At 43.5% G+C, this 10,759-nt stretch overlaps 2 protein-coding genes across 3 annotated transcripts; one reads left to right on the top strand and one right to left on the bottom strand.

Moving 5' to 3' along the window:
- The first annotated feature begins 2,350 nt into the window (after positions 1–2,350).
- LOC117475161 lies at positions 2,351–5,283 on the top strand. 2 transcript variants are annotated; one of them, XM_034121306.1, is made up of 4 exons: positions 2,351–2,524; positions 3,486–3,680; positions 3,810–3,889; positions 4,001–5,283. In XM_034121306.1, the coding sequence occupies exons 2-4, from the start codon at positions 3,678–3,680 to the stop codon at positions 4,953–4,955; spliced, it is 1,038 nt and encodes a 345-aa protein (XP_033977197.1). In that variant the 5' UTR covers positions 2,351–2,524; positions 3,486–3,677; the 3' UTR covers positions 4,956–5,283. The 2 variants fall into 2 exon arrangements, with proteins under 2 accessions (XP_033977197.1, XP_033977199.1); XM_034121308.1 differs by lacking the exon at positions 2,351–2,524 and adding an exon at positions 2,940–3,167.
- Positions 5,284–6,493: 1,210 nt separating this feature from the next.
- On the bottom strand, positions 6,494–7,324 carry LOC117474978 (THAP domain-containing protein 1-like; the record flags this gene model as incomplete). The annotated part of the gene is made up of 2 exons (XM_034121024.1): positions 6,726–7,324; positions 6,494–6,605 (listed from the first exon to the last, which is right to left on the bottom strand). Coding segments are annotated over exons 1-2 (711 nt in total), but the record flags the coding sequence as incomplete, so codon positions are not given.
- Positions 7,325–10,759: the final 3,435 nt, after the last annotated feature.

Raw genomic sequence — 10,759 nt, 5'->3', positions numbered from 1 at the left:
TTGTCCGGGCCAGCATGCTTCTTAGGATCTAGCTTGGTTAAGGCTTCACGAACAACATCAACAGTAAAAGGAGTAAAACTGAAAGGGTTTTCCAGACCACATTGTTCAGAGTCACCGACTGTGGTGTTCACAGAAGCAGAGTCAGAAACAGAATCAAACAGAGAGCCACAGGACACAAAATGCTCATTAAAACAATTTAGTATGGTGGCCCTATCCGATATAGTGCCAGATGCTGTGGTAAGGCAAGGAGGTAGCTCATTACGGATATCACCGGTGGATATCGATTTTATTGCTTTCCAGAATTTTCTATGGTTGTTCCGGTTGTTTGTGGTAACTGACAGATAATACTTAGATTTAGCACTTTTTATTTGTGATGTGAAGCTATTCCTTAGCTGCCTAAATCGCAGCCATTCTATCTCTGAGCCTGATTTCCTAGCCTTTGCCCGGGCCTTGTTTCTCTCATGTAGGAGACTAGACAAATCAGCAGAAAACCAAGGATTGTCTCGTCCCTTCACTCTAAATTTACGCAGGGGTGCATGTCTATCTATAATTTCCATAAAACCAAGATAAAAATAAGACCATGCAGTCTCAACATCAGCACACAGATCGATTTTTTCCCAATCAAAACCAAACAGATCATGTACAAAACCCTGCTCCACAAAATGTTTAGTGTCTCTCTTTATGATAATACGAAGTTTACCCTTTTGGACTTTTGTGTCCCTAATTGTGGCGACAACACAATGGTCACTCACATCGTTAGCAAATACTCCCACAGATGAGTATTTATGGGGCACATTAGTTAACCTGTTAAGCACCAAGCCTGTTTTTCATGTTTCAGGCTTGAAAATGACATGCCCAAAACAAATGACTACAACTTAACTTCTAAAAGGGTTATATGAATAATTTATTTTATCAAAGCAAGGTTACATCTGTGAGTTGGATGTAGAAGTGTCAGAATCAATATAGATGTTTTTTATTTTAAAGAAAATTCAGATTTTACATCGTAAAAAACTGTAAATTATAGTGTCCGTCCAAATATTCTTTTTTACTTATAGTGAAAACTACCCTTGGATGATGGGTTAGTAGACTAAAAGCTTAAGGAATCCAAAGTACAACATATAATAAGTACCCTGTATCAAGATTGATGCAAAACAAGTGACATTTGACCTTTTTAGAGAGGTTTAGCCAAAACCACCCCACCTCTGAGGTGATTTGGGTGAAAATGTTTTTTTTCCCCATATCTCTGGCCCCCCCTTGGTCGATTTGGATGGTTGACACCTCTTTCTGACCGTTAGAGCCAATAGAATCGAAGGGGGAGTCCCCCACACACACACGTTGTGAAGAGAAAAGGTGGGGGCTGTGCGCATGTAATTTTGCAGCAGAGTGGACCAATCTCTCGCTCTGACATTTGGAAACGAAAAAGCAGTTTTATTGCTTATGGATTATCAGAAATCATTTCAAAGAGGACACAGACACATTGGATTAACCTATGGATTAACTGCACCATCGTTTTTTTATCGTTTTAATGCCATTGAAGACCAGTTTTGACCAAGGTAAGCCATGTTAGCGTTTCTAGCTACCTAGCTCCACATGTTATGATGTACGCTTTCGTTTATAGCGTCACAAATATTTATCACTGAGTGTTGAGGTTTTTTACACAGATTCTGTGTCTCCAGGAGATGCAAAACAAGTGGTTGGCTGTGCATCTAGGATAAGTAATAAGGGAGTTATGAGTGAGTTTAGGTGCAGTTTTAGGTTACATTTTTTCGCCCGTGGCTAATTCAGAGGCTGAGTGTTAGCATTGTGGGTTTTTTTTGGGAAAAAAAATTAAAAAGATCAGTTAGCTGAGTTTCTTCCCGTTACATGGATATAAAACATTCATAGTTTATTAAATATTAAGATTCCTTAGACGTTGTTTCCTGCAAATGACGCGTTTATCCGCCCGGTACCGGGGGGGCGGTGCGTAACAGGTTAAGATGAGATCAATTAAGGAGGATTTATTTGGGAACTTAATGTTAGGGCGAGTAGGACTGTCTACAATCTGAGTAATATTCAAAGAGATACAAAGGTTTTTTAAATCCTCTGACACAGAAGTTAACCAGTCCCAATAGGCTAGTTGCACGGGATGACGTATTTCCATTTCCGGTTCATTGAGTGGGCGCTTGTAAACATCCGGTCTACGGTAGAGCGGTAGAGCGGGTAGATAGCGATGCGATATAGATAGCGATAGAGAGATAGATAGAGATATAGATAGAGAGATAGATAGAGAGATAGATAGATAGAGAGAGATAGAGAGAGATATAGATAGCATACAGATAGCATACAGATAGCATACAGATAGAGCAAAGTGAGAAGGCTAACGTTAACGTGATGGCACTATTTTACACTCGATGTCTCCAAGACCTACCGAAGGTTAACATCAGTGACGTACATCGGCTGGTACAAGCGGCAAGCTCAGCCCCGAGGAGCAAAAGAGAAAAGGGGTTCAAGATGTACATATCCAGTTACATCGACAACTATGAAGGTAAGTGACAAACAAAGCTGTAGTTACTGGCTAACTTTGACAACTTGACAGTCTTGATACAGTGTAAAGCGTTTTAATGATGTACTATTACGTGTTTTGGATAACATGAATGATGTCCAATTCCCCACAGTTTCAAACAAAGATCTACCTTCAGGGAGAGTGAGCGTCAGGGCTAGCTGTTACAGGTCCATGAGGAAGCATGAAAAGCCTCACGATCTCAGAGTAGGGAGGAAAATAAAAAGTGTTCATCGGTTCAAAGCCTCAATCAGGTTCATGTTCTGGGGTTTTGATGTGGCTAGAGTAGGTAACCTGTGATTTAGGATTCAAAAAAGCCCAGCTAGCTGACGTGTTGCAACAGATTGCATAGTGACAATAAATTAGCTCACATCAACTGGTAGCTAACTATGTGTGTGTAGCATGAAGGGGCTACAGATTTATTTTCGTTTTGTAACCCTCTCGTGTAAAATGATAAATACATTAGCTAAACCCAAACTTAGCTTTCATCAAAGATTCTTAATGAGAGGTTGAAAACCGTCTCTGCTTTCATGGAAACCCCAGAAACTGGTTGTGACGGCTGCTGTTCTTTACTGTATGGTTAGTATAATCCATGTAGGGTCCAGTTATTTGTATGGGCCAGTGTTAGGTAAGTGCTGGTTTTGTACCCTACATCTATGTTAAGCTGTTCAACGTTCTACTAACACTATTTTATGTAGTTATAATATAATAAGATAATAAATTGAGACAGCTGAGAGAGTTTATCTGTTTGAATGTCCTTAAATTACAGTATTCCAAACAGCAGAACTTCTGTGTATGTGATGTGACTGATAACCTGACATGGTTTAGCCTTTTCCCACACCTACTACTTGCCTGATCAGCCTGCTCTCAGCTTTCTCATTTTTCTGTGTTGTATTGAAGCAGTGTTCTAAATGTAAAATGACTGACATTTTATTTTAATGTGTAGATTGTCTTTGAGAACTGCTCACCCGTGGAGATTGCAGTGGCAAAGTGTTCCTGTGTAGCTGGAACAGCACTCTGCAACCACAATGTTGCACTGCTGTTCCAGACCGCACACTACTCCACACTCAACCTGGCTGCTGTACCCCCTGTCCTCAGCTGCACTGAAACAGAGCAGTGATGGCACAAGCCAAGAACCATGGTAGGTACAGTATGTGTTCACAACCAATCCACGGTTTAATGAGTATTTCCTTTGTGCCAAGAGCTGATCTAGTATGTTGCATCAATGACCATTTCAATTAATTTGACAATTCTTTTGTGTAATTAATAGGGTGTGAAACCAGGCAGAGTGAGTGACATGGTGTTCATTTCCACTAAGCCAAAGCAGTTTACAGTTGCTGACGGTGTAAGGTAATATCTATTGTCCTAAGTAATTGTATGTAGCCTGCAACAACTTTGTGATTGTTGTCTGAGTGTAAAATTGTTCTTAAAGTCCTAATTATTATATAAACATGTTCAAAGGAGTACACATTACAAGGCCGTGCGGGGGGTGCTGCCAGACCCAGATGTCCTCAAAGTCAGCGAGGTATACAAGGACTTCTCAGCAGACATCGCACCACTGATCACCACCATGGCTATAAGTGTGGACGTGCCACTGGTTAACTCCACCTTTGGAAAAGTTCAGGAAGGTAGCCCTATCTCATACCAGCATCCACTACCTCTTAGCCGGGTTATAGTGCGTCACCCAGATGCCCCTCCACCACCACCTCTACCTGTGGATGGCTATAGGCTGGAGCCTACCACCTGTGAGTTTGTGTGCAGTCACCAACAGCACCTCCATCTACTGTCACTTGCGACAACATTGCTCATGGCAAGGAAAATCGAGGTGGCCACAAGGGAGCATAGCGACAGTGTGGAATGGCACCGTGTTAGGAGGCCAAGAATAACTTCTTCCCGTTTCAGGGAAGTATGCCATGTTCGAGGTCAGAGTTCGGCTGAAAACTTGGCACAACGGATTCGGAAGGGAGTGGCGCAAACGGCATCAATGAAGAGGGGACTGGCACTGGAACCGGTTGCCATCCAGGAATACTGCCGGATTAAAAACACCAATTACTGGCCGTGTGGGTTTGTCATTCACCCAGATGCCCCCTGGTTAGGGTCATCTCCTGACGGTCTGGTGTTTGACCCAACTGAGAGCCCACCTTTTGGACTTGTTGAAATAAAATGCCCAAATGCAAAAAGTTATGTGGACTGTAGCTACTTAAAAATGCAAAGTGGCACATTAAAACTGAAGCAGTCTCATAGCTACTATTGGCAGGTGCAAGGCCAGCTCCTACTCACAGGGATGGAGTGGTGCGATTTCGTCGTTTTTGCAGAGGAGGATATCCTTATACAGCGTATCTGCAGAGACTGTGAGGTGGCTACAACCATTAGGGAGAAGGGAGATTATTTTTATTTTTATTTTTACATGGACTGATATGCACTACACTACATTAGTGTACCACACTACATCACACTACATTACTGATCTAACATGAATATTTTCCTGTATATAGTTCTTTCAATTGCTAAAACCAGAACCAAGTGTGTTCTATAAGTCAAAAAGATCCTTTAGTCAAAGGACCTATGTGAGGAAGAAAGGGGTGTTTATTGGCAGACATTTAATGTCATATGACGTTATTCATTAACAAAAGTTGTGGATGCTAACTAACTTATCTTGCATTGATCTGTTCATCTGTTACATAAACTAGCATTACTTAAATATGCAGAGACTAATTGAAATGTTTAAATATGTATTTTTTTCCCCCGATATCACATCAACCTATGTTTTGTAAAAGTGTATTAAATGAATCTGTAAAATGTTATCATATTGTGGATTTATTATATTATGTATTGTCCTATGTTATTTTTGTGTGCATTTGTTTTGAGGTTATAATTCATTAGTACCTAAACATAGTATGGTATGACTGCTTTTTGTAACAACCACAATGAAATACACAATTGGTTTGGGAGCAAGAAATCTTTTAATCATTGCTGCCCAGGCTTGCCCATGCTTTCACCAGTGGTCCGTTCTGGTAGTTGACCAGGAAGCAAGCCACATTGAAAAGCTCCTCAATGCTTCCACACACAGACAGTGGTATGGCTTTGTCAAAGAGTTTGTTCTCTTTGACCCTTCTGATGCACCTCTCCACATGGACCCTCAGACGTGCAATGGATTGAGTCTGCCTGACATCCTCCCTGCTCATTTGGGGTTTTTTTTACAGAAAGGCAGGCCGGTAAACTTTGCACTCAACCAGATTGTCCACAAGGAACCCTTTGTCGACCATTATTGCCATGTCTGGTGTGAGCAGGCTCACGATGCCAGACAGCTTGAAAATCTCCCGGTCACTCATAGATCCTGCATACAGGCCAGACACAAATGTAATGGCACCATGTGGTGCCATGCCGATCATGGCCTTGAATGTAGCATGAGACTTGTATGTTGAAAACACCTCACTCTGCAGCAGGAGAGATGATGGAGTCTGGCAGAATACTTCAGTGCAGTCAAGCACCACTTGTGTGTCAGGGAAAGCTGAAAACTCTGGTGGAAGGTGAGCTCTGACAACTTCGCGTGGGATCCACAGACGTTGGCTTCCAAGCAGTTGGTACAGGAAGTGTGTCCAGGTGGAAATAATTCTGCTGACTGTGGTGCGGTGATGCCAAACCGTTCTGCTAGATCCCTCAGATGTAGGCCCACTGACAGGTGCATGAGGAACAGCAGCAGCTCATCTATGGGTGGAAGTTTCTGTGAAAACAAATAAGTGTTAGGCATACTGTAGATACTGTTATAGGGAGACCGGGTACAGTTGTAACACATTTTCCGTTTGTATGTGTGTGTGTGTGTGTGTGGCATGTGTGTGTGTTGTGTGAGTGATGTGATGCACTTGTTAAACGGTGGTATAGTGCGCAGCGTGCATAATTATTAATATACATCCATGCTTGTATGCTGCATACCGTTGTTGTTGGTTGAGAGGAGTCCGAGCTGCTGGCAGAGGATGCCTTGGCGTTGGTGATCCGCACCATCTTGGTGTTGGCTGCTGGCTCCACCAATTTCCAAAAGGCAAGGAAATGCTTGTATGTGGCAAATCTAAGAATGTAATATTGTTCATGTTAGACATTGTTTTGTTTCTTAAATTAGCTTCCTCAAATGAAAGGTGTTTTTCAAACTAGTGGCCATAACAACATCCTGATAGCCTTATAAACAAACCTGGTGTAGAAACGAATGTCCTCGTCCGACCCTGCCAGGCGTTGTATCCCGAAACGAGATCGCAGTTGTAACACTTCCAGCTGGTGTTGGAGCTCCCTAACCTGCATTTTCAAGGCTTCGTTCTCGTCGGCCACCTGATTTGCCATCACTGCCGTCGCTGGATTTAAACAGTACTCATGATCAGGCAGCGCAACTGTTTCCACCTCGTACTCAGCTGTCAAGTCCGGGGTGGGGCTCTCTGCCCTCGGCCGACGCTCCCAAACATTACGTCTTGGTGTAGGTAGCTCGTAGTTATTCCATGCAAAGAGAACAGGTGTAGCTCCTTTCTGTACTCTGTGCAGTCCTCCCGCTGTGACCAATAAGTCTCCTGGTCGAAAATGCCTACTGCACACACGGGTATTTTTTGTGGGGCTGAAATTGTCCCTACGGACCTTGATCAGCCACTGAGCCTTTACCTCAGCATCAATGGGAAATGCATGGAAACATATCTCCCGATTATAACGGGCCGAATTCGTACACAGTGGCACACAGCAATGTAGTGCCGACTTTCTTACCCGCTGGAAGGCCAATCGCTTTTCTTTACCCCGAAATCCGCTCATTCTTGCTCTTGGTGTGTCATAACAAACTGTCAAACTGTCAAGCTGTAAAAACTCTGTACTCAAACCGGAAGTACTCGCCCCCACACCCACCCGCCGGAAGTTGATAGACGCCATCTTGTGCACAGAGCCTATTAAAATCACCAAGCAGCACTATTTCCTTGTAGTCAAGTTGAGATAAAAGTTTTGCCAATGAAGATAAAGAGTCCTTGACAGCTGAGGGGGGTCTGTAGCAGCCCACCACCATGACCTATTGACCCTTTGCTAATTCGATATTTAAGGCTAAAAATTCTAGTTGTTTACTGATTGATTTGGAAACCATCTTGGTTACACAAAACTTATTTTTCACATAAATGACAACGCCACCACCTTTTTTAGGACGGTCGGTCCGATATACACTATAACCATTTAAGTAGATGTCAGAGGCCAAAATAGATTTATCTAGCCACGTTTCTGATAAGACAATGACATCAGCGTCAGTCGAGCTCGCCCAAATGCGGACAAAATCTAACTTAGGTAACAGACTGCGCACATTTAAGTGAATGAATCCCAACCCAGACCTAGAATTAAAATCAGCAGGAGTAGCAATCTGACTACTACTGCTACTGGGCGGTCCAGGGTTAAGTTGTACATTCCCTGATAATAATAATAGCAAGAAAACCAGGCACCTTTTCCTCTTAATCGACACACACATTGTCATCTGCTTTAAAATCACCAGCAAACTCCGCGAAAGTGAGATTTGAGCTCAAGAAGCAGTCCTGAAGAACCATCATAGCAGGCAAGTGAGAAAGACAAACATAATTTGTCGAACTGAATGTCTGTGACAAGGCAACCAGTAATTGTTTGTGTAAGACATCCGAACCTTTACAGGGGATGTCCACTGCGGGCGGTAGAACAGACCTGAATCCAGTCGACTTCTCAGGATGACGAGAGAACTTCTCATTGTCCAAAATAGCTAACAGGCATAGCAGAATCACGATAGGGGCCATTTTCCCAGACCAGCACAGCATCCGGATAGGCGCACAAGCAGGCCCGAAACGTGGAGGCGCTCCGGTCTCTACGCGATATCCCCGGTGCAAAACCTCCTCAGCACAGCAGTATAGGATAGGCGAAGCAGGCCCAGCTCGAGACGTAGAGGCGCTCCGGTCTCTCCACGATGTCCTCGGTGAAGATCCTCCTCAGCACAGCAGTATAGGATAGGCGAAGCAGGTCCAGCCCGAAACGTAGAGGCGCTCCGGTCTCTCCGCGATATCCCCGTGGTAAAACCTCCTCGGCACCGTAGAGCACGACAGGTGGAGCAGGTGGATACAGGCCTCCGCTACAGCAGGTGTAAAGCAGGCCGCAGCCCGAACGCGGAGCCGCTCCGGCCTCTCCGTTACGGCCTCTCCGTTACGTCCCCGGGGCAAAATCTCGCCAGCACAGCCGCACACGACAAGTGGAAGCAGGTCCCTGCCACAGCACAAACTGGACAGGTGGAAAAGGAGGCCCAGGCCCGAGCAACAACGTGCAGCCGCTCCGTCTCTCCGCGACTTCCCCGGGGCAAAAACCTCCCCACAGCAGCACAGCACAGGTGCACAGGTAAACCTCCTTTCCACGCCGGCGGAAGAGAGGCAGCCCTGCCCCTCACTTTCCACGCTCCGTGAGGCGGATGAGAAAAAGCGCTCCGCTCGCTCTGATCGACGAATCTAAAGTGAGCAGCGAGAGTGTCAGAGATGAAAATAATATCATATATTATAATGTATTGTATTATTAAGTCATATCATACATTAACCCCATTATAGCAGATGCCACATTGAATGGATGAACACATTTATGCATCAATAATTACAACGGAGTATTTCTAAATACAAGTTGTAAAAATACTTATATGTATTTAATACTAATAACATAATGATTAATTTTACTTTCTGATGATAATACTTTTCAGGGTTAGGGTTAGGTCCGGTCTGACAGCGCTTAGCTCTCTGCTGCAGAGAGGAAGAGAAGATCACTGCTCTAAACAAGTCAAAAATCGTACATCCAAACGGAATAAATATCCGGAAAATCTGCCACTTCCTTATAGAGCCCCTCCTCCAACACACACGAACGCGCACATGACCAATGAGGGCACGAGATAAGTTTGTGCACAGATGGAAGGCTGACAGGCAGGTAAGCCATCCAGTTATTTTAGCCGGGCCGGCTAAAATGATTGGTCGTGCTTTTTACAGTACTACGGCTTCCACAGATTACATTTTTTTATGGATTTTTTGTCAAAGCACTTAACCTCTTAACCTGTTAAGCCCTGAGCCTGTTTTTCAGGTCTCAGGCTCGAAAATGACATTCCCAGAACAAATGACCATATCTTCCCTTCTAAAAGGGTTAAATTAATAATCTTTGTTCTCAAAGTAATGATAAACCTGTGAGTTGGATGTAGAAAAGTCAGAATCAATATAGATGTTTTTTATTTTAAAGAAAATTCAGATTGAACATAGTAAAAAACTGTAAATTATAGTGTCCGTCCAAAAATAATTTTTTACTTATAGTGAAAACTACCCTTGGATGATGGGTTAGTAGACTAAAAGCTTTAGGAATCCAAAGTACAACATATATTAAGTACCCTGTATCAAGATTGATGCAAAACAAGTTAAATTTGACCTTTTTAGAGAGATTTAGCCAAAAGAAACCACTTCTGGGGTCATTTGGGTGGATTTGACCTATCTCTGGCCCCCCTTGGTCGATTTTGATGAATGAAATCTCTTTATAACCGCTAGAGCCAATGGAATCGAGGGAAAGTTCTATACACACCAAAACGTTAACAAATAAGGAGTGAGAGTGACGCGCAGGGGCGGATCTACGGGGGGACAGCTGCCCCCCCACTGTAGAGCATTGCCCCCCCAGCTGCCCCCCTAACTTTTGTGTCCCTAAAACTGTACTTGTAGAAACAAACCTACACTATGTCCAAAAGCTTCTCAATCAACTAAACAAGCAGTACATTAATTAAAAGTGAATAATTTTAAATATCATCTTAGGCCCGTTAAAAACGTAGCTACGGCCCTGCATTAAACTGCGGAGCGGCGTTCACACAGACCACGGCTCACACCGCTGCAGAGAGGGAGCGAGCTGTCCCAGCACCTGAGGGTGGATCAGCTTCCCCTGGGAGCATTTCCCCTTCGACTAGTTTTGTTTTTAAGGACGAGAGTTTGAAACAAAATATTAATAAACCGCTGCCGTTTGAATCGATAGCGTTTAACAGACGGTCGCTGTTTGGGATGTTACGTTACAAAATACTACGCAGACAGCGCTAGCTGGGAGATCGATCACTTTATTTGCTAAACTATGCGGTACTATTAAATCCACGTATATTACACATCACAGCAATGAGGCCAGCTAAATTAAACCAGCATACATCCTTTACCGTCAAACTGGATCTAAACGCAGCTGCCTGTGTGCGTTTGATAA

This window comes from Trematomus bernacchii, unplaced genomic scaffold, assembly GCF_902827165.1.
Source record: "Trematomus bernacchii unplaced genomic scaffold, fTreBer1.1, whole genome shotgun sequence".
Classification (NCBI taxonomy): domain Eukaryota; kingdom Metazoa; phylum Chordata; class Actinopteri; order Perciformes; family Nototheniidae; genus Trematomus; species Trematomus bernacchii.
This window is presented reverse-complemented; position numbering and strand designations above follow the sequence as displayed.

Excerpts from the sequence above, each read along its gene's own strand:
- LOC117475161 (XM_034121306.1), top strand. Across the intron at positions 3,890-4,000 it reads ACAGTTGCTGACGGTGTAAG|GAGTACACATTACAAGGCCG; the intron begins GTAATATCTATT and ends ACATGTTCAAAG.